At 45.0% G+C, this 26,876-nt stretch overlaps 1 protein-coding gene across 1 annotated transcript in view; it reads right to left on the reverse strand.

The window, feature by feature from the left end:
- Window positions 1-26,876, reverse strand: part of FANCM (FA complementation group M) — a 61,048-nt gene that overhangs the window by 15,931 nt on the left and 18,241 nt on the right. Inside the window, exons 5-13 of the mRNA XM_042865269.1 lie at window positions 21,563-21,694; window positions 20,912-21,044; window positions 19,363-19,491; window positions 18,678-18,779; window positions 17,208-17,392; window positions 16,160-16,366; window positions 13,270-13,501; window positions 8,991-9,148; window positions 8,259-8,411 (exon numbers count right to left, since the gene is read on the reverse strand). Coding sequence (XP_042721203.1) covers window positions 8,259-8,411; window positions 8,991-9,148; window positions 13,270-13,501; window positions 16,160-16,366; window positions 17,208-17,392; window positions 18,678-18,779; window positions 19,363-19,491; window positions 20,912-21,044; window positions 21,563-21,694 — 1,431 coding nt within the window. The remainder of the gene's footprint in view (window positions 1-8,258; window positions 8,412-8,990; window positions 9,149-13,269; window positions 13,502-16,159; window positions 16,367-17,207; window positions 17,393-18,677; window positions 18,780-19,362; window positions 19,492-20,911; window positions 21,045-21,562; window positions 21,695-26,876) is intronic.

Below are 26,876 nucleotides of genomic sequence, written 5' to 3' on the forward strand. Positions count from 1 at the left end.
ATCTTATGGCTATGCATTTTCTAGCATTTAAACTTAAATATACTGCTAATGTCAAAGCTGAAATTAGCCTCTCCCTCCTCTTAAGCCACTTTCTGTACATTTTCTAATGAGACTGATGTCTGCCCAAGTCTCAGTGAATTTGCTATCTAGAAAAGAAAGATAAGTCTGTCATCAGATAGGACACAGATTTAACAACTACAGCTTCTTTAATTGAATGCTTGATTAAAACTGTGGCAAAAGCAGCACGAACAACTGGCATTAACATCTTTCCTGAGGCCAGACAGTAAAACCTATTTTCAAATTGCATTGAGCTAGATCTAGAGAAGAAAGGCTTCTGAACTTGTAACTTCCATCCTGAGTGTAGAATCCTGTGGAGTAAACACTGTCAACATATGCAATCACTCGGGTGCATTTTCTGGTTAACTTAGGTTTCAGCTTGAATATTAGTAATAATTACAGCAACAAGGCTGGTGGTTCTCACACAGTACCTTTCATGAGCAGGCAGAGCAGACATCAATCAGTGTTCCATCCATGTGAATGACAAAAGTGTGTATTTATCTCCATAGGGACCCACTTGATTCCATAATACTCAAGGGAACCCCTTGTGTTTGCCCTGCACTCGTGGCCCTTACCATGCAGAAGATCTGCTATGTGCTCTGAAAGACAAAACTGCATCTGAACCCTCAGCCATGGCCATTCCTCCCCCACTCCCTACACTTAAGCATCTCTCAGGCTGCGATTATTGCTTTGAATATAGCAGATATTTTAGAACACACACGCTCAGGAAGTTAAACCACACCTCAAAGGTTGGAAAAGACCTCTGGGATCTCCAGGCCCAGCCCCAACCCACCCCACAGCGCCCAATGACCTCAGTGCCACATCCCCACGGTTCTGGAATGCCTCCAGGGATGGTGATCCCCCCCCCAGCTCCCTGGGCAGCTGTGCCACTGCAGCACTGCTCTTTTGGAGAAGAAATGTTTCCCAGTATCCAACCTGAGCTTCCCCTGGCACGACTTGAGGCCACCACCTCTCATCCCTCAGCTGCTCCCCATAAGCTGTGTGCTCCAGACCCCTCACAGCTCTGTTGCACTTCTCTGGACACACTTTAGAAGACTTCTGGATAACAGAGGAATCAGTTTATCCTCCAGCAACTTTTGTGCCTACTAGAAAAGCTTCTCCTGATGCTCTGGAGGAAGAAATTCTGTCAAACACGTTTGGGGGAAGTTCAAGTTCATTATACACAGCCAGAGACCCTTAAAATTACCCATAGCCGATAAGTCTGATGACATAAAAAGCACTCTGCAGCAGCTGTGCTCCTCTTGCTGACAACAAGTGGTTACCAATGAATCCAGCAGTTCTAACACTGCCATGGTTTCAGGCAGCTTCTTTGGAACCAATCCACCATCAACTCCCCCTCTTGCTGTCCCCACAAACATGTCTTCACACCCAAGCTACTGCCATGTCCCACAGCCCCTGCTGATCAGAGTGGCTGGGAATTCCTGACAGGACACCATCTGCTCCTCTTCAGTGGCAGCTGGCTGCTGTTCATTTATCTGCTTACGCTAATTTTACTGACACATCGGTTTGAGAGAGCAGCAGGCTGTGCAGCAAACACACAATAAGAACATTAAAAACATCCTTCAAAAGATTTATTAGCAAAATCAGGCTTCTGCACCCTACCAGCCATGGATAGGTGGATATTCCAGAACAACAGAAGTGTCAGCAGCACAGACTGCCCTGTTATCTGACATCACAGATAGGTTATTACAGTTGACATTTGCCCTTTGACTTTCTCAGCCTGGGATGTCCCCGTGCCAGGCAGGGTAGGAGCACACAGGGAGCCATGGCTCAGAGGCATGCTGGTGGCAGGTTAATGCTTGGACACGGTGATCACAGTGCTGTTCTCCAACCTTAACCAATCTGTGATTCTATGATTCCACGACAGCTTGAACAGCATTATTTAATTCCTATGGAAATACAGAGAGCAAACTCCTTCCTGCATTTCCATACCCCTCAAAATATAAACAGCATCTTCAGTGACATTTGGTGTGTAAGAGCTCCTGCAAGAGGCACCACAGGACTGCCACTTACCCTTGGAACTTAGTAGAGAAGTGCTTTGCCACATCAGTCTTCTGTAACAGCTCAAGGAACGACCAACCAATTATTTACCTACATATTTTTAGCTGGTGAAACACAGCATGCAACTACTTCTTAAATGCATAGATCTAAATGCAAAATTTCAGTGCACAGTGTTCCCTCCCAAAATCTAATCAAATAATACAACAGAACAAAAGAGCACAAGTGAGCAGCAGGCAGAACCTACAGACCGAGATCTCCAGGACATGCTCCAGCACTACACTGACAGAAGGGAGGGACAGCAGGAGTGCAAACATTAACAGTAAAAACTGGGAAACAGCAGGCAAAGGCATACAGTGGTGTTACGGATTTCATGACACAGAATGCACACAAAGCTGCTCTCGCCTGCAGATTTAAGGCTGGCAATCCTATATCATGTCTTTTATATTCTTATGGTTTCACTATGATAGGATATTACTCTATGATTTCCAGAAAACTGAGAACATTTAATCGAGGTGGAAGAAATGCTTCTGGCCAATATGCCTGAATCTGGCCAAGGAAACTTTCATGCAGCACTGTACAGGAACAAGGAGTCACCACTGAGCACAGCAGGAGCATCACCTCCATCCTTCCAGGTGCCACACAAGTGCCCGATCCATTGCCCCTTTCACATGGCCGACACCCCAAAATCTTTTGCCTAATCACTTTCCTGTTCTTGCTGTGAGCATAAAACCCCATAGGAGCACTAAACACAAAGCACCTGCAATTAAAGTTTGGAACCATCTAAACAAGGCCTTAATTATAGTTTGAACTCAAAATCGTCTGGCAGTAAGATCAGAAGAATCGATATGGCACAAGTAAACTATTTTAATTGGAGAGCTGAGATTTTTGGTCTTGCAGGTTCTGCCTGGCAGCCTCACTGCCTGAGGACAAAGCAAACCTCCTTCCCCATCACACTGTGAAGCTCTGCTTTTCTTGGTTTGGTTTTTTTTTTCTTGCAGTGAAGAATGAGCAGGGATGCTTCTGCACAGCGTCTTGTTGGGAACCCCAAGAGAAAGTATTTGCTTTAGCTGGTGACTGCAGTCTAAGCCAGATTTGGAGCCCAGGCTATTACAGCTGCCCACAGTTAAAACCAGCAGTTCCACAAATAGCTCAGTGTATCTGCCATGAACACGGTAAACAAATACCATTCACTGCCTTACATTCATTCTTTGTGCTGGGAAGGAAGTTTGGCACATCTTAGAGCAGTGTTTCAACCAGAAACACACTACTGCCAACGAGGGCCTAAAATGCTGTCTACTTCACGGCCCTTATTTGAACCATTTCTAACCTTGATCCAGTATCTCCTGGGAAAAGGTCATTTGGAAATACCCTCAAAATACACCTGATTTAAAACTCTAGGAGAGCATCTTCACGTTCTTTGGAACTTTAGGCTATCCCTGAAGCACTTTTCCCTTTGTCAGGAACTTCACCCCACGAATCACAGTTGGAAGGGCTCTCACACCCCCAGCTGAGGCTGCTCAGAGCCCACCCATGGCCTCAGGCACTCCAGGGATGGGGCACCCACAGCTCCATCCATCTCCCACTCCATACACATAGCTGGGATTGTCCAGATGCAACACCCTGCACTTGTTGAACATCCTTATGTTTAGGGGGCCCCCCGGTCCCATATGGACACCACTCATCTCCATCTCTGCACGGACACAGAGCTGCTGACCACAGCTCCCTGCTGCACCACACAGAGAGGTGCTGTCCTTCAAGGCAACACAGCACAGATGGGAACAGACAGAGGGTTTCAGTGGCAGTTCTGACCTCACCCCCTAAATGCCGTCTCTCGAGGTGTTTGGTACCACAGAGCACCTGAGGCAGAAAGAAAGAATCCTTCTAATGGGAGACTTTGGTTTTTCTAAGGAGAACCTTTGCTCTGACTGAAAGTTCCAAGCTCAGCCCTGAGTGGGAAATGGATACAGTGATACTCCTGCATTTGGCTACATTAAGACTGTTCAAGAGTCATTAACAACTGCCTGCCTCCCAGAAAACAAAAGAATGCTTTTGCACATCAAATTCCTGTTCTATCCTCAGCAACTCGGGCAAATAACATCTCAGTAAAAGTGATTACTTTGCCCTGACCTTGTTTCCAAAGGTATACAGTTTAATTTTCAAACATGCTGAAAAGCTCTTATTTTGCAGAGGGACAACTCGATTTGTTCCCATGCTGCAGGACAATCCCTGCTTGTTGTCCAGTACAAATCCAGGCCCATCTGCCTTGTTGCTGCAGGCATTAAAGGCTTTAACGGAGGGATGGCAGTGTTGCAGGGCTCTTATTTGGGAAACCTTTCTTGATCTCCTCTCTGATGTGCCTACTTTTCCACCAAACTATTAAAAGGACATGATTGCAATACAACTGTAATTATTTCATTCATTTTCACTTCTTTCATTTGAAAACATGTAGGCCTTTGAATCTTTTTAAAGGTTATGTAAAACACAACTGCATTGGAGGTTTCTTGGAAACATTAACTTAATGAGTTGGGGGTTGGACTCGATGATCTCTGGAGGTCCCTTCCAACCCCTACAATTCTGTGATTCTGTAATTTTGTGAGTACAAGGAACAGAGAACCATATCAGAGCTGATACAGTCTGAGCTGTGTTGTGTTACAGAGAGAACACCTGCATACCCCTGAGTGGCTCCTATGAAGCTGTGATTGATCTCTGAACGAAATCCTTCCCGTGAAATAATTAGCTTCATTAGAAACTTGCAGATCATTTGGTTATCCAGGGGGAAATAGTGGTTTGCCTGGCTTTATATTTCATTCCTAAGTAAGAACATAATCCATAGAACAGTGGTTTGAAGCTCTCTCTCGTGTTATTTAAGGAAACAGCTCTGACTTGTGCTCGGCGTTATCCCTCAGCTACTAAGAACTGCAAGTCAACGTCAGACAGATTAGCAGTGATATATTTGGCTATGGAATATTTATGGTATGAACATGGCTGCATGTAACTGCAGAGCCTGCAAAAGCTCCCGAAGCTCTGCTAAAACATTACTGCTTCCACCCACTCAATGCCATACCAGACCAACGTTTTAGGCAGATTTTCTTACAGGCTTAGCTTCTGCTCAAGGCTAACTCCCCAGAGCCTGCTCTAACATAGAATCATAGAGGTCTTTTCCAACCCTGATGATTCTAAGATCACCCAGACCAAGCACCAACCCATCACACCATGCCCATTGCCCATGGCCCTCAGTGCCACATCCTCCTCAACACCTCCAGGTGACCCCACCACCTCCCCGAGCAGCCTGTGCCACTGCCTCAACAAAATGCCTGAATTTGATATGAAGCATCAATATTCTGCAAACACACTGTTTTTGGTAGAGAAAAAACACAGGCTTACAGAGAAGAATTTAATGTGTTTTTAGAGATGTTCTATTAGAGGATCAGCTTGTAGCCTAAGCAGGACCCAGAACCTGGCTGAAAGTCTGTGACTGAGTTACCTGCTCTTGTATGAGCCATAAAAACTCCCTCTATGTAAGAGGATATCAGAAATAAAAAACCAGCCAAAGTCATTGTAAACTATCTAAAGCCAGATATGTTCTGCTCAGGGCCCCACCCAACCTGACCTTGAACACCTCCAGGAATGGGAATCCACAGCTTTTCCATGCAGCCTCTGCCAGCACCTCTGAGTGATATTCTGTCCCATCATTGCTTTGCCACTTAAGGAAGATGCTCAGTCAGGTGCCAGGAGGTGCAGCCCTTTATCCAACCCCACCACTTCATAAAAACGTTCCCTGCCGTTCCAAAACACACTCACATCCTAAAGTAAGGTGTGAAAATCACCATCTGCTGCAGAAACAACTTTAACCAAGAATGCTTAGATCAAAGCTATCTAGCAAACACAGAGCTGGAATTCACAGTAACCCACCTGTGTGCTTACACTGAGCACATACAGCTGCAGATGCACTGCCCTGGCACAGCATACCACACAGCAGGCACTGAGTGCAGCCCCATCCCTGTGCCTTCAGCAAGCACCATGCATCACAGGGCATGCATGTGAAATAGAACAGGACTCCAAACAAGGAGTGAATCAAATCTAGCAGAAAGGCATGACTTTAAACCTCACAGTTAAGCAGTACAGAGGCAGAAAGGCACATGGGGCTGCAGTTTGCCCAGCATGGCTACTCATAGTTGCACAGAACCAGAGACAGGAACATGCCTAGGATTGATCGACCTATCTATCTATCTATCTGTCTGTCTATCTGTCTATCTATCTGTCTATCCATCTATCCATCCATCTATCTATCTCTGTATATACACTCACTGTTATAAAGGTGCCTTGATAGGCATGCAAAAATGTAAAGCACCACCTACAAATCTAAACTTATTTTATTTTGCTCCATTCACATTTTTAAACGAACATTTTCTTCTACAAACAAGCACTCCCTATGAGAAAATGGTGGTGAAACATGCTGTCCTGGGAAGACTGGTACTGTCTTTCAGAGGTGTCAAAGCTGACTTAAGAAAATTAAGAGAAAATTAATAAAGCTTTTGTGCAAGAAACCTCTGCCAGTGAAGACAAAATAATTAAAACATATTGCCTTTTTTGTTTTCTGAAGCTGTGATGTCCTTGAACCTTGACAATTTGGTGTAGATACAACAAACCATTCACTTATGTCTGAAAACTGGGTGTCAGTGCTTGTGAAGGGTCACCCTCTGTTCACTACACAGCAGAGACAGCTGAGCTGTGCTGTCACATTCCAGCAAGGGACAGCAGGCAGACACATCTCTACAAAGGCTCTGCAATTTTGGCACTGCCCTTTGCTTACAGCTTCTCCTTTGGGAGAGTTGTGGGAGAAGACTGAGGATGCACTTGGCAACTAATGACATTGCTCTACACATTATTTTAAAGGTGCCAGAAGTGAGTACAGCATGTTCTGCAACTATGAACCTAAAAGTGTTCTGGCACCAATGCATTTTCACTGAAGGAATTTAGAACACAAGTGTTTCAAAATGCCTGATTTGGTAGTGGGGAGTGAAGTCTCAATTAGACAAATGATTCTAAATCTTTTCACCACTGATTCTCTCATCTCTGAACTTCCTTCAGCTCTCTGTGTACCTGAGCTGCCCCTGAAGTTCTCCCTCTCTGACAGTGTGTTCTTAACCCAATCTTAGGAGCACAGAGCCTAGAAAGAAATTAAGAATGCCATTGTTCTGTGATGGAGAAGCTTATCTTAGCTCTAAAAATCTATTTACAACTTGCCATTAATTTACTTTCCTAGCAAAGAGAACAACTACAATGTCTCCATTCTCTTCCTTGATTAGACTAGTTATTCAGTAAACTCCAGCAGCTTAGCAACAGATTCTGATGACCTAGAAAACTTCAACACAGTAAAAAACAATATGAGGAGAACTGGAAGAAAAAAAATAACATGATGAACAACTGAAGACTTCAGGTACTCTCAACTGATCTACAAGCATTGCTGTGTACGTCTGTGCCTTTCATTATATACAGGAATATAAGCTGTACAGAAAAGTTAGCAAATGAAACTGTCATCTCCCAGATGTCATCACGTTTGCTGAGTACCCTCATCTTCTCCTTTAATTCTTAGGAGTGATTAGATTTGTAATTAAAGCTTTTACAGAAAACAAAAAGCCTCAAAACACACCTGTCTTAAAAACGTGGAAATCATTTTTATGAGATGCCTTTAATGCACACACAGGATTCATTTCAGCTTGAAGCAGAGGAGGCTCAGGGGATCTCCTCAATGCCCATACATACGTGCAGGGAGGATGGAACCAGGCTCTTGTCAGTGGTGCCCAGTGCCAGGAAAAGAGGCAATAGGCTCAACGTGGAGCACAATATGTTTCTTCTGAATATCAGGAAGTATTTCAGTGCTGTGCAGGAGCCAGCACACTGGCACAGCAGATCTCTCTTTGGAGATGTTCAAAAGCCATGCATAGCACTGGGCAACACTGCTGGGGCAGAGAAGGAGCAGAGGGACCTCTAGCTTTAACTGTTCTGTGATTCTGTGATGTTACAAACCTATCTGCACTTCCCATTACATCCTGGAATAGTGCTAGCATTGCTTGTAGTGACTTTGCACACTGACTACACAGAATGAGAGCTCATTATTTAAGCATTCTAACTGTGCATTGCACACTCACGTGTGTTTTCAGATGCAAACACCTTACCTGTTCTTGTCTCATCACTTCTATCATTTCCATAACGCTGATGAAATGGTGGCAGCGGTCGGAGTGGTCAACCATACTTGTAGGAAAAGGGCGATTCTGCCAAATACTCCACTCAGACAAGGACAGCTTATGCACTGCCTCCTCTTCAGGCTTCTGCAGTTTAAGATTGGCAAGGAGATTTTAGTCAAGAGATTGTTCAGCAAATCCAGTGCCTACTTCTCTGTCAAGGACAATAACTACTCTGAGCACAGGAAAGAATCTGAATATTGTCACAAATGCTGAAGTCTGGTGGGAAACAAAAAAATCACAGGCTTTATGCTGCCAGAGCTGCTGATGAAGTACAGGTTGCTTTAAGCAGTGAAATGACAAAGTAATTCCTGTTTTCTCCCCTGAATGAAGTGCTTGTACAACTTGAGTTTTCCACCAGTCGCACTGTTATATAAACAAGGGAAGGAGAAACTGTGATACAATGCCATCATGAATACAGCATCCTGCTAGAATGTCTCAGAAGCAGAAGACAACTTACTGCGTACCGCGTGGGGCTTTTCCCCCTGTTTTTAATGGATTTATTTCAAACATCTAATTCCTAAATCCTTATCTTCAAAAACCTAAGGGAAATTCTCAAAATTGCCTTTTTAAGACAGGCATCCTTCAAACTCATGGGTAACTCTGTTACTCAGTGTTTCCATTAGGCCCAATGCCAGTCAAGCATTACATTGAGGTTAAACTCACTGATGTCTCATCCAGGTTTTCTAAGGTTTCAAACCGAGTGTCAGGCAGTATTGGCTGCTTCACTCCATCATCTTCTTTAAGTCTGTACAGTCTGTCCCATATTTCAAATTCCTCAGGTGACAGAGACCAACTCTCACCACAGTGCATTTCCTTTCGATCTGGAAGGGGGGAAAAAAACAAGGGGAAAATATTATGTACTGTAAGAAAAGCGATACATAGAAAGATAAAGAAAAAACTTTGTGTAGTACCAGCCAGAAGAAAATACCTCCTTTTTGCTGCTCCTTTTTGCCACAAGTAAAATCAAACACAGACAATCTGCTGTCAGAAACAAAACATCAAACCAGATATCTGTACATGTTATAATTATGGTCCTATCTATGGATTGTTTTGGGAAAGGCCTCCTATAAAGAAACATTGGCAGACACAAGTACAGGGACATTCATTCAAACACCAGCTGGCCTTGAAGACAATACAGCAAACAGGGAAAGCATTTGGCTTGAATTTGTAAATGTAACTCTCAGTGATTTGTAAATGCAATTGCAGGGACAAACTGCAAATAAGCTTGGGGAAGTGCTGTACCTTGTTTGTTTAAGTTACTCTTGGAATACTGGAAAGCAACATTATTTTGTTATGCCAAAAATATTTCTTAGTCATTTCTTGACTAGATCTGTTTTCTATTTTAAGCCGTTCAGGACATGTGGATGAGCAAGAGGACAGAAACAAAGTGTTATGAAAATTTCCCAGGAAGAAACAAAGGAAGCAGAGGGCTTGTTAGCTGTGTAGATGCTCATAACACCAAGTGGGAAGCATGGGGCATCTGTGAGCATCAATGCCGGACGAAAGCCAGGTAGGTGTTGTGTTGCAGCTGACTGAAGACAAGGCCCTGGTGCTGCTTGGCTCAGAGAAGGAAACCAAGTTACTGCAGCAAGCCTCAATGCAACCACTCCACGCTTTGGCAACTGTATGCAATAAAAACGCTTGAACCCCAGCAGCCCTCAGTGCCAACAGCAAAGGAACATAGGAAGCACTGCTGTTAAGAGCAGTTAATGTGACTGCTTGAAGCTTGGAGAAAAATCCAGTTGATTTGACAACCTCCCTGAGACTGGATTTGGGAAGAAGAGGCAGGCAGCACCCTGTGCTGAGCTAACACTGTGCAAGAGGAATCAGCCTGCACCTCCCAGTCCTCTCACAGTACCACTGCCAAAGAACACATCTCCATGGAAGCACGTGAGACTCAATACCAGGTCCCCTGAAATTCTGAGTACAAGCCTCAATTCCTCTTGAGTCTTTCACAGCTGGAAAAGATCTAACCAACAATGACATTATTAAGACTATGGTTAAAAAACTAAACAAACAAAAAAAAAACAGAAGATTATTACTGCTGCTAGAATATTTTTGACCCAAGCCTAGGAGATGTTAGACTCATTTGTAACTACCATACAGTTCAGGGACCCAGTTCAGGGAGGAACAGAGACCTGTAGGAAACGAAAACCAAGAAACACTTATCAGAAAAGTCTACCTCATAGCCTTCTGTTATTTATAAGAACAGCTAAGTTTTAGGTTTGCTTGAGCAGTAACTATCCACAGCCACACACCAAGACGGTACTTCAGTCTTGAATCAGTGTGGAGCTCTGGACATTGTTGCCTGGGCAAGGAATAAAGAAAAGGCCAGGAAGAGGAGTCCCATTTGAAGCCTAACAGCCAGTCCAAAGGGAGTTCCACTGCCTTGCTTCAGACATGTCTTCACATCCAAGAAGTAAGAGAGCTGCCTGCCGAGGAATCAAGGAGGCACTTCCAAACAGCAAGTTGCTAGATGGGAAATAGCAGGCATCAGCAAAAACCTTTTCAGGCAAACAGATCTGGTTTGAGATAGCTCTGGCTGCTGTTGAAGCGGGTTATCCAAAGAGCGTACCAGAACCTTCTGTAAGAGTTCAGGTGATGAACATGTCATCCAGACACATTAAAGGAAACAATGGGAACAACAGATGACTTCAGTTTTCCTGTTACAGATCCAGAGAGCGACTCGTTCTGACAAAGCAAGAGGATCCTGTGATACCATCTGCCCAAGTACTGCACAGGGATCCTACTGTCCAAGGTCACATAGGCAGGAAGGCCTCCAATAGCTTGCAGCATTCAGTAACAGCTACTTTGCAAAGCTCTGTGCCCAGTAACCGAGCCATTACATTTCTGTTCCTGAGCAGAACAAACTTTTTGGGCAATACAACGTACTCTGTGCATGGCAAAACACACAACAGGTCTCCGTGAGAGAGGAGAATGGAAGGGAATCCCCTTGGCTTGCAGAGAGCAAAGATTAATGCCTGTCTTACAGGCTGCTCAACTCTTCCCTTTTCCAGAAACAACAATTCCATACAGCATGGAGAAATGCCCCAGTCGGCATTCAAAGCCTTCTTTTCCTATGAAGTGTAGTTGCTGTCAAACAGGGAAGGAACATGAAGCAGACTGAAGGTAGCCAAACACCAAATGAACCCTGAGAACAAGTGAAAAGCAAGGAAGGATAAATGAGGACATATGCAATGTTCATTACAGCTTCCACCTTCAACTTTCCAACATAGAAGGGAACACTTGGATAAGAAGGAGAAAATGCAAAAAATTAAAGAGCTTACTCTTCTTTTTGAGATTTGCCTTGAATATCATTTACACTGGCAGCAGGCACTGCTTCATACAGTAACGAAGGGAACTGGAACACAAAGCTGGTGCTCAGTACGAAGAAAGTATCAGTAATTTACACTCTTGTAGCACTTGTTTGCAAGACAGGCAGTCAATCCCATCCATCTTCAGCCAGGGACAGATCACCACCTACACGATGTATTTCAGCTGTGGCTGCTGCTAACCTACTTTGCACAAAAGGAACCTGGTAATTATTGCAGCCTGCTGAGTGCTATTCCCTCAGCAGGAAACATGTTCAGCCAATTATCTGCTCTGTGCACCTTGTGCCTCTTGGTCCTATTTTCTAGGACAGACGTCCAGATTTCCTACAGTGATTAATTCCACATTTTGTTCTGCTCTATCTTTTTATACCACCCTTGCTTTTCCTTACTGGGTGCTGCCTGGGTTGTGTGCAAAGCCCAGATAAGCACACCTTACAGAGGCATGGAAAAAAGTGATCAGGAGGAGCATCATGGTTGTGCCTGCAGCAAGGCAGACTCACAGAGAGGTAAGGCTGAGGATGGTATGTGCAGACTGATTTCCTGATACTGATCCTTCTCCTTCACATTTCTCCCATGAAGCATGCTGAAATGGGAAACTGTTTCGCAGCCAAAGAGGAAACTGATAATTTCTGCACGATCTTGTAGCTTGCTTCCCCATATCTTCCCCACATCAAGAAGTTCAGGCTTCTTGATAATAAGAAATTCTGCGTTCAGAAGTGCTTAAAATCCACAAATACACTTTAAATGTAACTACTTGGATACTGAAAGATAAAGTTTCTCAAGTCTTTCACAAGCTTCTTCCTTCAGGGCATTTGCTGTTGGTCCTTACGGTACTGAAAGCACCTAATAAAAGAGATTGTGAATGATTTCCAAGTATTTGTAACAATTAGCTGTTTCATCTCTCTTGTAATCTTATGCCAGTGCCATGTCAGTGAACCATCTAAGGAGCCATTTCTCTTTAAAACTCATTTTCCTCCACAAGTTTATGCAATTATAAATCACAAAAGAAATTACAGAATGGTTGAAGTTGGAAGGGACTCCGGGGGTCCAAGCATCCTGTTCTTGCTTTCTCCCTTTCATCCCTTAACATTCTCCAGTTTTCAAGCACTTCTGTTTCACTGTAATTTCCAGCAGTATAAAAGATCTATTTCCTGTATTAATGGAAGCATCAAGCCTAGACCTCACAGCTCCAGCCCAAATCCAGTACAGATTTATCACCAAACACTTGGTGACCAGCATGCCAGCTGACACAGGCGTATCAGAAGCCTTCAGCAGACATTAACTTCTAATTCTAAGTTTGCTTCTGCTTCTTGTAGCTCAAGTTTCTGACCCTCAGTCATTGACTCTATGGGAAGCTTTATGGAGAAGGATGAAACAAAGATCTGATATGAAGGACAGACATTTAAAGGCAGGACTGTGATGTGAGGATGTTAAAGAAAAAGAAGGCAGCATCGAAGCAGAATAACACAGCTGCAAGGTTACAGCTGTTAGAAGGGCACTTCTGCTCTAGACCCAAACTGATGTGAGCAGGCACTTTTGATATGCTGTAAGATAACAACATGATATAGCAGCTTGCAGAGTGCTTACAGAAAACACCATAATCCTCTTACCAGTGACACAGGAGAAGAGAGCAGATTTATGGTGGAGAGAACTAGGTCTCCCTCTGGAAAGCTTTCTTGAATCGCTCGGTTCGTATTTTTCAGCAGTAATAAACATTCGGTGCAGCTCTGGATTTATGCCTTCTGGAATCATCCGTGGGCTGTGCTGGTAAAAATGAAGCATTTTGTTTCCTGAAATAGCTTTCTGGATGTTTCTTTTGTTGGACTGGCTTTGATTGTAAGTCTGTAAGAGAAAGGAAAAAGTCATACGTTGCTGAAACACACAGGGCTCGATCAAAAGCAAAAGAACACCTGAGTGTCTGTGAGGTCTTCCACACAATAGCAGGGGTTGGAAGGGCCTCTGGAGATCACCCAGCTCAACCTCCTGTCAGAGCACGTTGCACACACGGGCATCCAGTCGGGTCTGGAATATCTCCAGAGAATGCTCCACAACCCCTCTGGGCAGCCTGTCCAGCGCTCTGCCACTCTCACAGCAGAAGTTCTCCCTGGTGTGATTACGGAGCTCCCCGTGTTTTGGAACGTACTGTAATGCATTTCTATCACCGGCTTTTTCCCCCCTCAAATGCAGATAAAACAAATCACGATGGCCAGTTAGGTCAACAAAATGCTGTGTTCAAGTTCTTGACCCGCAAGTTCAGGGCTGGCAGCATGCATCCACACCATGGGAACCACAGCAGAGCAACAGGATTTGAAGAAAACATAAAGCAGTGCAGTTCCACAGACAATCTGATCGTGGTTACATCAGAAATAGCTTGCGAGTCCTTTTAATTCCTTCTTTTTTAAAAGCTTCCACAATAACACACGTCAGTCAAATTAAATTTGAACTATCATCTCTTTGTACCCATGCAAGACGTGCAAAGCAGAGTAAGGATCTAAGAGGCACCAAAGAACAGTGACTGTTCTCTAAATTGCAGGCATGCCTTAAAACTCCTGACTACAAATAAGACAAAACACACACAACATGCAGCTTTTTACATTCTGTCAGATGGCCAGAAGTAGGCACAACACTTGCAAGAAATACAGCTCTTGCCTGGAGGAATCTGCCATCTACAACAGATACAGGGGTGATGTAAACTGGATTACATCAGAATGAAAGGAGGTCAAGCAAATTAAGGTATAAAGTCATTAGTTACTATCATACGTGCTTCAAGGCCTTTTAATGACACTTCCTTTCATTGCACAACAGAGAAACCAAGATGAGAATGGAGAAAGTAAGGCATGAATCCAGTTCCCACAGCACATCTCTTGCCCTAAAACACTGCTCTGAGCACTGCTGGAGGCAGGGCAGCAGCAACATTCTTGTGACAGCTCCAGTTGGAAACCAGGACTCGAAAGGATGGACACAAGGAGATGCTCCCTGAATAAAGCTGGAAGGTGCTATGGTGAGCTTCATTAAGCTGCCCACAGGCATTCTGTTAAACGCTGGGATCCCAGCACAGGTTTAAAAAGTTGTTTTATGGAACAAAATTTGAGCAAGATTTTTGAGTAACACAGGAGAACTCTGTAGAAATACAACTGCTTAAGGGAAACGTCAAGGAATTTAAGGGATTATATCAATATACCATCAGAGAGTGGAACCTGCAGTCTTCATGAGCAACATAAGAGACATCTCTTTACAAATACCATTCACCTCCATTTTAAACTCTCTTCCCTTCAAATACGCTTCCCCCTTTCTCCCCCCCTCAGACAGGACCCTTTTGACCAATTAAATTCCAGCTACCTACAAATTTAAATCAGAGGCACATTGTTGATAGGAACAGATGAAATATTAGTAAGACTCTGAAACTTGGGCTTTGCAATTAGCTTATACAGATCTCAAACTTCGCCTTCATGAAAGCCAACCCACCTGAGAACCAGCCAAGCGACTAAATGAAACCAAACAACAAAGAACAAAATCCATTTTCAGCCAGAACAGAGATAAAGCCTACAAATGCCTGGCATTCAAGATGATGTTGCAAGGTGAAAATGTGAAAGTGCAGCTTCATTTCACACTGTGACCAATCTAACCAAAGAGAGCTGCCCCAGGGATTGCCAGGCTTTCTCCCACCTAAGCACTACTGTGTCATCTCGGGTCCCAAGCCCGTGGTCATGCAGCTGTGGGCTGACCCTGGTCAGGCTGCTGGTACAGCTGAAGATCAGTTCCCAGCTCTCAGCTTAGCTCTCCCAGGTACATTTGTTTCCCAAGGGGCAGCCGGCACTCAGAGAAGATTAACTGTACTCAGAGCTGAGTGCTGAGATTCAGGAATTTAGCAAAAGTAGATTTCCACTTAAGCTGATCTCTTCAGACCTCATACGCAAGCTGCTGCCACTAAGCACTGCTCTGAGAGCGCGGTGCGTCAGCAGCTCAGAGCGAGGCACTTCCAGCCCCAGCCCTCAGCACTGCATTCTCATCTTTTCCTCAGTCTGTCCCCTAACCTTGTCAAAAAAACCCTGTGCTTTCTGCATCTCAGTTCATCATGGACAAACTAAGCTCTTTTAACAACAAAGGCTTCCAATCACACAATCATGAATGCTGGGGAACAGCTCCGAGATCCCCAAGCCCAACCCCAGCCCACCCCACCATCCCACTGCCCACATCCCTCAGTGCCACATCCCCACAGCTCTGGGACACCTCCAGGGACGGTGACCCCACCCCAGCTGTGCCACTGCAGCACCGCTCTCACAGAGCAGAAGTTTTTCCTAATATATCCAACCTGAAAGTCAAAGCCCTTAGCACTGAGCAAGCACACGCATTTTCTGACGCCATAGGCCACGATACCTTCCAGCACGGTCAAACAAGACACTGCTGAGAGCACTCCCACGCGGCCCAACTCCTAACATAAGCACCCCGTTCCGATCCAAGCCCCCCATGTCTCCCAGTGAGGATGCAGCTCACGCTCACCCGCTCCTCGCGCCCCTCGGCGAGGATGACGACGACCCGGCCCTGCCGCTGCCGCCCTGTGCGCCCCATGCGCTGCACCAGCCGGATTGGGCTCTTCTGGGCATCAAAGCAGATGATGAGATCAACTTCCCCAATGTCCAGACCTTCTTCTCCCACGCACGTAGACACCAGGGTGTTATAGCCACCCTCGCGAAAGCGTTTGACCACCTGAAGAAAGGAATGGATTTCACAGGTTAGCCTGGAGGCCCCTCATGCACGCTTCCTGGTTCAGCCAGATTTTGAAAAAGAAATAAGTTTATATTTTAAACCTACAAAACTCAGTCAGTCTTCCCGAATGTGTTGATTCCTTCACTGTGATCAAATACCACACACTGATACTATCAGTGCAGCCCTTCAATTCTAAACCAAAAAGAACACCATGTTCTGACTCCAACCATGGTATTTTTCTAAAATTGATCTTCCAAGCCTTTCAATTATTATTTTTTTTAAAACTCTGCTCCATCAAAACTTAAAGATACATCTTATTTTCCTATCTACGAGGAAAAAAAATCCCCAAAGCAAGTATTTATGTTTGATCATAGAATCCTAGAACAGCCTGGGTTGCAAAGGAGCACAGTGCTCATCCAGCTCCAACCCCCTGCTGTGTGCAGGTCGCCAACCAGCAGCCCAGGCTGCCCACAGCCACATCCAGCCTGGCCTTGAATGCCTGCAGGGATGGGGCATCCACAGCCTCCTTGGGCAACCTGTGCCAGTGCCTCACCACCCTCTGGCTCCAAAACTTCCTCCTCAGATCCAACCCAAACCTCCCCTGTCTCACTTTAAAACCATTCCCCTTGTCCTGTCACTGTACACCTTGAAAACAGCCATTTACATTCTGTTTAGTGAGTGTAGTTTTGGATAATCTGAAAGCAAATGAACCACCTAGGAATTTACCAATGACATCTGACATCTCAGTCATCACCACGCAACCCACATTAATATTAATATCTTCATTTATACATTTAATATTCCTTATAAATACTTCCAACTTCAAGTTTCAGCTGCTTACCTCCAGCTGCTCCTTTTGGGTGAAGCCCTTTGTGCTCTTTCCTGTGGCGTGCCCAACAAAAGTCATCACTCTAACAACTGGGCTGAACCGGGACAGCATTTCTGCAATTTCTTGCACACTATCCCGAAATGATGAGAAGATCATCACCCTGGTGTCCACAGATGTGCTTCCAGAAGTGGTTTGATCTGATTAATTAAAGAAAGGCAGAAAAGTACTTCTATAAGTGATACAAAAGCAAAGACCTCCCCAAAAACAGGACATCCCACAAGTTACACACTCACAGCTCTCATCGGAGTCAACAATTACAAGATATACTTCACCTATATGGCATTTTGATTTTTCAAATAATTTTTATTTCAACAAAATTCTTTTTAAAATAACTAAAAAAAAAAAAACAAAAAACAACAGTTAAATTAATTAAAAAAAAAATCAACAGTGGAGCAAACAGTTAATTATGAGCCCTTCAGCCTCCTTAGGCTAACCTGAAATCCCCAGAAAACACTCCCACATAGACCTGCTCCAACAATTCCTCTCTGGAATCGAAGCAGCATTCAAATTTTGGAGAATTTGCACCAATTCTAGTGAGAATGGCTGATGTCTGAGGTAATGTTATTAATGCTGCTTTGAAAGGCTCAAGTTTGGTGGCAAGTATCTTGAAATAACATGAAAGATGCCTTCTTCCGAGGAGCGTACAACATGACTTCAGGACGTCACTGCAGAGTCCAGAGCAAAACCAAGTCAGCTGGGCATAGCAGTGAACAGCAGCACAGCAGCAGTCCAGCACAGAGCATGGTGCAGTGCAGGGATGTGTAACAGCTTTCTGTGACTTACTGCCCCAAGCCACACCTGCCTGTACAGCACAGGAACCCCATGACAGCAGAAAGGTTCCAAACCTTCCCTTGCTCTCTTACTCTGTTGCTTCTGAATGTTCTTCCATCACAATCACTTGTATCTCCCAGCTCTGTGGCAAAGACAAGCTCTGCTTCAAAGCAAAGGCAGAAAGACCTGCACCTGTATTAGGTTTCTTAGCAAGGTGCCTTTAACCAAAAGCATATCTTAATGCTACACAGAGACAAAATGTGCCTCTTAGACACTTCTCTTTTTAATACTTTATTTTAAATCACATAGGGGTACTTTCAGAGCACAAGTCTCAGCAGCAAGACAACAACAGCATCTTTCTTAGTGTGACAAGGTCAAAGCTGTCTCCCTTCAAAAACTTCAACTGCATTTCAATGCTCTATTAGAGTTCATCAAATTCCTTATGAATATCCATCAACAGACCAGGTAATCTGCAGTGAAACACAATCTAGAGCACAACCCTGTAGCCAATTAATTTCCTTAGCACAGTACCCACCAGAACAGCCTGCCTACAAGAAATACCTGAACAAATGAAATCAGAGGGCTCTTCTGTTCATTTTTGTCAACAGCTTCAACTGTTCACTCCTTTTTCTTTGAGCTGTCAGCACTTACCAGAACATCCCATCTTCCAGGACTTGAAGTGCTCTATTACTATTTCCTCCAATTTCTTTAATTTTGGGTGACTGTAAATAAATTCCTTTTTATTTTCAGACACTGAAAAAAAAGACAGAAAGCAATTAGAGATATAAATGAAGCTGCCACAACTATAAAGATTCAGTGAAGTTCTCCTGCTTTTCTCCTTTTCTTCTGCTACAGTTCTCCAGTATCACAGAGTCACAGAATGGTTTGGGTTGGAAGGGACCTCAAGGATCATCAAGCTCCAACCCCCAAGTCAGGCATACAGATTCCTGGTGCCTGCACTCACTGCATTCACCTAAACAAAAACTGAAGTGAACTACTTACTGAAGTGTGTTTGTTAAATGCAGTTTTTTAAAGCATGCTGTTATCATGTCACAGTCACAGTGTGAAAGGTATACAGCCAAAGCATAATATTTCAACCTTTCATTTGAAATCAAATTCAAAACTTCAAATGCACAGCACTCATGGGAAGGTAGCTAAACCCACCGAAAGATGGGAAACACCACAAAGAGTCTGGAGAAACTGATCTCAAATAAAGAACTATATAGCCAGGTGTATCAAAATGCACAGCTTCCTGCATCTACAAACTGTGCAGAAATACTCAGTGTTTCCATTAAACAGAAAGTAAATACCCTGTCCCTAAAGAGGAAACACCAACCTGTTCTACTCTTGTGAAGATTTCCATTTGCTGAAGTCTGACACATGTCTGAGAACATGTCTGCCAGCTGCTGGTACAGCCTCATGAAGTCCTCATTGCGACCAAGTTCATTCTTTGTACGAGTTAATCCTGTGCAAAAGAAGTTAAAACACCTCAGCATTCAGACTCCAGAGCAAATCTCACTTTTGCAGTCCAAAAGATAAACTTCTCAAAAGCAGTGAACTCCTTTCAAGAGCTCAGTGCCATAAGTTGGCTTAGGAAATACAGCAAACGTTGTTTAGAGTCGGTATTTTCTCAGGGAAAATGCCACTGGAGATCTGAAGGATGAAAACTATTTGTAGGAACAGAAGCCTGGGGTCCCTGGGTAAACTGAAAGCTCCTACCTCAACCATTCAGCAGGAAGAAAGCTGTCCAGAAATGCTGTGGGGTTTTTTTTAACCAACTGACAAGAAAGAAACCTCGTTTAAAAGCTCAAACTAACAAACCAACAAGTCTCTGGGATGACTTTCTGACAGTGCAGAAAAGAATTTTGTTCTATTCAAATCAGAAAGCAAACGTACCAAATGCAGAACAGAAAAACCAGTTACTAAGAATATTTTCCCTCTGTCACCTTTTAACAGCAGACGTGAATTTAAGGGGTCTGAGAATTGAGGAAGCACATGAAGTGCTTCCCAGCACCAACAGGAGCTCTGTGCCATCAGAGAACAACAACCTGAAATCAACTGTAAAAAGGTCAGAAGCATAGAATTCACAAGACAATATATTAGCACACACACACCATAAACAGACATTCTACAGACACTCTGGTATGTGATAGGCACTGCACACCTTCGGGTCACACACAGGACAAAGCAGTGCCGTTTTAATTAAGCAGTGCTTTGGGCAAAGTGCTGGCTAAGCTACCCCAAATTACGTGGCCAGATGACACACATGCAAACGAGAACGAAGCAAGAGACCACAGAGCTTCATCCCAGGGCATTCTGCATGGCTGAAACCATCCCCTACCTGACACAAACTGCAGTTTGACACTGCCAAGTGGAAATTTCTCAGCAAAGATGTCAGAACCAAACCAGCTGCAGCTTCATATCTCCCTATGTGAGATCCTGCACAGCTGGGATAGAAATTCTAGTGTGATGTACCCACATTTATAATCTTCTGGCAAAGGTGCTTGAATCATGCATACGCTTTAAGTACTTCTGCTACAGGGGGAGCTCAATACTGGGAGAACTGCTTTACTGAGCAATTTTGGCTTAAATAGTTTAGCACTTTATCTCTGTCTGTCCTGAGGTATTACTGCCTCTTAGTTTGTTTTTTGTGCCTTATTTTTTTCAAAATTACTGCTGTACATACACGTGCTTTCCTAAATATACCCCATCTGTAACGCTGAGTTAATGCAATTCCTAGGGGGTCAAAGGAAAAACAAACACCAATTAGGCTTCCAACCCACTCGTTATATTAATTGATTTGTATAAAGCTAGCGAGACAGATGAGGTAAATTAATTGAGGAACAGTGGGAAAAAAAGGAAGGATGCTTCTGAAGACAGCTCACCTTTTGATCCATCCATAATTCCACAAAGGTAGATGAATAACGATCGCACTCCCATTTGCTGCAGCAGCTCATAACCATGATATAAACTGATACAGAGCGCAAAATCTCCTTCAACTATGCCTTGCTGCATCCCCTGTGAAAATAAAACCAACTCATCATTAAATGAGATGATAAACAGCGGGAATCGTACTGCCATTCTTACAACAAATACGAGATGAGCGTCTGAGCAACAGGGCCAAAGAACAAAGCGATGCATAGCAAGTGTCTGCCTGCCCAGACCTCCATTAGGCAGGTTACAGGACTTGGGCACCCCATGACAACTTACAGACAAGAGGTGCAGTCATGGCATTCTGAGGGGAGGTGCAACTTTGCTCATCATGAACTACAGAGCAATTTCTCAAAACAATCCCAGTTGGGAAAAACGCTCCTTCTCTTTTTAACTCTCCCACAGTAGAATCAGGAACGGTGGAACAAGTAGGCCTGTTTTATTCCAAAGCTAGAACCAGAATGCTACACTGGAAATCTAAATACACCAAAAAACCTCATAAACTCCGAAGTGCTGTTTTTTATTTACTACTTTAATGTAGTAAATGTTTAACTAAAACGTTTAACTTCTGAGTTTAATAACACAAAATAAATGATGGCGCTTACCACGTTTTGAGGAGAAGGGTTTTTCCTGTACTGATCTCTCGCTAGAATTATCTGGTACTTGGTGAGGCTGGGAATGTCCCGCCTTGCTAAAACCCCCATTTTGATCAGGCGTCCAGCAAACGTTTCTAGCACCTGCAAACAGAAGTGTACAAGACATGTGAAGGTTAAAGATGTTCAGCCTCCTGCAGTAGTTTTATTTTTACATCTCTGGTACAGCAGGATGCAAATCACTCATTTACTTTACTTGAAATGTTGAATTTTTCATAACCAGGTGGTTCCAAAGTAACTTGTTAGTGTACCAGACACAACCATCACAGTATTTTACCACAATGCGGTTCCCTATGGATCTGTGCCTGCCATGGCAGCTCCTCCATGTGCTGCCAACCCCAACCTTCTTCACATGCTCAAACCAGCACCAGCAGACGACCGGCCCAGGTTGGAGGTGTGTGAGGCAGGGGTGGGAGCAGAGGTGAGCAGCAAGGGATGAGCAGAAGGCAGCCAGGCCCAGAACACAGGCTGCCCTGCTTCCCTCAGCCAGCAGGCAATTCATTTTTACACATCACATGTACCTGCTTTCCATATTGGTGAAACGAGGGAGCTGACCTGCACTAATTCACCGTAATCTTGTTTTTCCTCTTTGTTTCTCAGCCTTATGCGGTCTTATTTATGTGTTTATTTATATAGACTTAGCTTTGCAGGAGCGCTAACTGTAATAATTGGAGTAATCAGATTTGCTCTACAGAATGACTTACAATCCACCAGCCCACTTGGCGAGCAGAACCCAAAGCACTCGGTGTCCTACAGCACGACGATATGCCTGCCAAAGGCACCCTGACCTGCGTGGCAGCAGGCAGCCCCTGACCTGCATGCGGTGCTTCCCTGCTCTGCTGCAGCCTGCCCCAGCTCAGCCCAACCACAGCGCAGAGCTGCAGCCTAACAGCCCCTATCCCCTGTGCTGCTTCTCCCAGCCTGCTGAAAATCGAGTCTGACTGAACCAACGATGACATTCTTTCATTCTACACACAATGCTGACTTAAGTATGTCTGCAGTTTCTGAAGATGAAATACCCTAAGATGAAAACCAAAGCCATTTTAAAACTGTGATGCATGTTTGAACACTAAGTAACAACGCTCCATTCATCCTCCGCGTGCATTTCATGCTGTGCTGGGTTTTCAGAGCCCATCAAGTTGCACAAATATTACTCATATCTGCACTATTCATACATTGTCAAGCAGCAGCATTTACTTTAACTGCTCTCTGCTGCTTTGGTTGTTTTCATAGTTTGGTGCTGCCTCAGCTTCTTGCTCTGTGTACGGTGCCTGCACGGCACGAAGAGGTAAATCCCGAGAAAAGGGAGAGGCAATGATTGCCACCACAACTCCAGCGCTATTAATCACCCAAAGAAACAAAAAGCACACAGAGAATGGTGATAGGGCAAAGGAAAAATTGTGAAAGCAGAAGCTAAACTGAGAAAACAACGCACTGGGGAATTTCCATGCTGCTGGCTGTGGGCCCACAGCTCTTTCAAAAACAACTCTCTGCAGTCGGCAGCTAAGCGGATTACAACAGATAAAGGCTGCTGAGAAATAATAGAAACATGGCCTAAATTCCAAACACCGGCGCACCTCAGGCTGCCGTGGGCCTTTGGACAGGAACAGCACAGAATCACAGAATTGCTCAGGTTGGAAAAGACCTTAAGGATCATCGAGTCCAACCACAGCCCAACCATCCTACCCCAACTCTAAGAACATCACGGCCCTGAGCACCACATCCAAACGGTTTTTAAGCACATCCAGGGATGGTGACTCAACCACCTCCCTGGGCAGCCCATGGCAGAGCTTCACAGCCCTTTCTGCAAAGAAGTGTTTCCTGATATCCAACCTAAACCTCCCCTGCTGCAACTTGAGGCCATTTCCCCTCATCCTGTTCACCTGTTCACCACTGAGCAGAGACCAGCCCCGCTCTGCTGCAATCACCTTTCAGATATTGGAAGAGAGCAGTCAGGTCTCCCCTCAGCCTCCTCTTCCCCAGCCCAAACAGCCCCAGTTCCTTCAGTCTCTCCCCATAGGCCACATTCTCCCAGCCCTTCACAGCTTTGTTGCCCTTCTTTTGCACCTGCTCCAGCACCTCCATGTCCTTTCTGTACTGAGGTGCCCAAAACTGAACCCAGAACTCGAGGTGAGGCCTCACCAGTGCTGAGTACAGGGCAGGATGACTTCCCCAGTCCTGCTCACCACAGCATTCCTGTCACAAGCCAGGATGCCACTGGCCTTCTTGGCCACCTGGGCACACTGCTGGCTCATATTCAGCTGCCTGTCCATCAGTACACCAAGGTCCCCTTCCATCAGAAAGACAGAATGTAGAATATATATATATATATATACACACATATGTATACATACACACACAGAAAGCCACCCAGAAGCCTGAACTGCTCCTTTTTTTAGTGGGATACCACTGGCACAGCACTTCTTGCTCCCATCAGAACCCAAGCAGTTAAGTGATGAGAACACTGGAGATGCTTAGGATCAAGCTTTGGTCACAACTAGTGGAAATGGGGTCAGTCTCTCATCACAAAAATATTTATTTAGAAAAGAAATTAATGCTTTAATTAAAAATTAAAGCCCACATGAGTATAATATCTCTGCGCTGGTTTGTTATTTCCTACGCTTGTTGCATAACTTTTTTGTTTTTTAATTTCCCATTACTTGTATTTTTATGTTTCTTCTCTTGACCTGGTTTATAACATGCAAGAAAATCATATTGGCACTGTTTGCTTAGTGTCCAATTTAATCATCTTCTGCAAAACAAACCAAGGAAGACTATTACAAAAGACAGCAGGATCCAGGCACCTGGAGCTTCAAAACTAACAGAACAGTAAACATAACCTACTTAGAAGAGATACAGAAACAAGCACTACTCAGAGTGATTGCTTTTATCTGGTCTCCCTACCTTTACTTTTAATTGAAAAGATAATACTTCTGGATTAGGTCTCCTGAACCTTTCCAAAACATTGACATGTTATATTACACTCATTTAGATGAATTTCTTGCTAGGAATAATGACTTCTTCTAGCTTGCTAAATGCAATTCAAAAAGCTGACAGATTTACTACCAGTATATACAAGGCAGCCGGTGAAGTTACCCATGCTGCACTAAAACTGCCAGGAACACCAAGGTTTTGGCAGAACAAGAACCTTCCCAGCTCCAGCCGTGCCAAACACAGAACCTATATGCAAGGACACGAGGCTGCAAGATGTGATGGAGAGCTACCATGACACCTGTCCTGTGCAGGAACACCAACGTGTCCTACATCTGCACATGGCCTAATGGGACACGGGGCCAGGCAGCTTCACAACACCCCTCTGGGTCTGTTGTGCCCCACACAAACATTGCACTGCTCAACTCTCAACTCTGGAGTAGCAACTTTTCAACAGAGTGAATTAAGAAAAGAAGGAAAGAGGAGGCTTTTCCCACGTCTGGACCCCACAGTTCTCAGCTGGAAAGCTGGTTGAGCAGCGTATTTGTCACAGGTCTACAGGGAAGGGTTCTGGTTGTACCGTGCTGGTGGAGTGATTTTGTAGGAAGGCGTGAAGGCAACAGGGGTCTTCCAATATCACATAGAATCACATAGAATCACATAGAATCAATGGAAACGACCTATAAGATCATCTAGTCCAACCGTCTCCTCATCACCACTGCCACCACAAGCACTAAACCACATCACGCAGCACGTCATCCAGACGCCTCTTGAACACTGCCAGGGATGGTGACTCCACCACCTCCCTGGGCAGCCATTGCAGTGCCTGATCACTCTCTGAGAGAAAAAGTTCTTCCTTATGTCTAATCTAAACCTCCTCTGATACAACTTGTGGCCATTTCCTCAGGTCCTGTTTGTTGCCTGGGAGAAGAGGCCAAACCCCTCTCCACCACAGCCTCCCTTCAGGAGGTTGCAGAGTGCAGTCAGGTCTCCCCTGAGCTCCTCTTCTCCACACTGAACATTCCCAGCTCCCTCAGCTTCTCCTCATCAGCCCTGTGCTCCAGACCCCTCACCAGTTTCGTTGCCCTTCTCTGCACACGCTCCAGGGCCTCCAGGGCCTCAAGGTCTTTCTTGTAGTGAGGGGCCCAAAACTGAACACAGCACTCGAGGTGCGGCCTCACCAGAGCTGAGTACAGGGGATGCTCACCTCCCTGCTCCTGCTGGCCATTCCTAATGCAGGCCAGGATGCCGTTGGCCCTCTTGGCCACCTGGGCACACTGTGGGCTCATGTTCAGCCGAGCATCAACCAACACCCCCAGGTCCTTCTCTTCCTCACACTCACAGCCACTCATCCCCAAGACTATAATGCTGCATGGGGTTGTTGTGCCCAAAGTGCAGGACCCAACACCTGGCCTTGTTGAACCTCATCCCATTCACCTCAGCCCAGCCATCCAGCTGATCCAGATCCCTCTGCAGGGCCTCCCTGCCCTCAGGCAGATCCACACCACCTCCCAGCTTCGTGTCATCTGCAAACCTGCTGAGGATACACTCAATGCCCTCATCTGGGTCATCAATAAAGATATTAAACAATGTCGTCCCCCAGTACCGACCCCTGGGGGACACCACTTGAAACGGGTCACAGCTGGAGACTTCACTCCATTCACCACAACCCGCTGGGCATGGCCTTGTAGCCAGTTCCTTACCCAAAGAAGGGCAGACCTGTCCAGGTCACAGGCAGCCAGTTTCCCCAGAAGCAGCCCATGAGAGATCATGCCAAAGGCTGTGCTGAGGTCTAGGAAGACACCAGCAGCCCTTCCCTCATCTACCAGACTGGTCACCCAGTCATAGAAGGAGATGAGGTTGGTCAAGCACAACCTGCCTTTCACAAACCCGTGCTGGCTGGGCCTGATCCCCTGGACACTGCGTACATGCCGTGCAATCTCATCCAAGATGATTTGCTCCATAACCTTCCCTGGTACCAAGGTCAGGCTGACAGGCCTATAGTTCCTCGGATCCTCCTTACAGCCCTTCTTGAAGATGGGAGTCACATCAGCAAGCCTCCAATCCTCTGGGACTTCACCAGTTAACCAGGAGCACTGATAGATGGCTGAGAGGAGCTCGGCAGTCACCCCCGCCATGGGGTGCAGCCCATCCGGTCCCATGGACTTGTGACAGTCCAGATGGAGGAGAAGCTCTCTGACTGTCTCCACGGAATCGCTGGGGGCATATTCTGAGCAGTGTCCCAGACTTCCAGATCAGGCCATAAAAAGCCCAGAGGATAACTGGTCTGGCTATTAAAGGCAGATGTAAAGAAGGCATTGAGGACCTCAGCCCT

Source organism: Lagopus leucura, unplaced genomic scaffold (assembly GCF_019238085.1).
Source record: "Lagopus leucura isolate 7727_CA_CO unplaced genomic scaffold, USGS_WTPT01 Super-Scaffold_1, whole genome shotgun sequence".
Classification (NCBI taxonomy): Eukaryota; Metazoa; Chordata; class Aves; order Galliformes; family Phasianidae; genus Lagopus; species Lagopus leucura.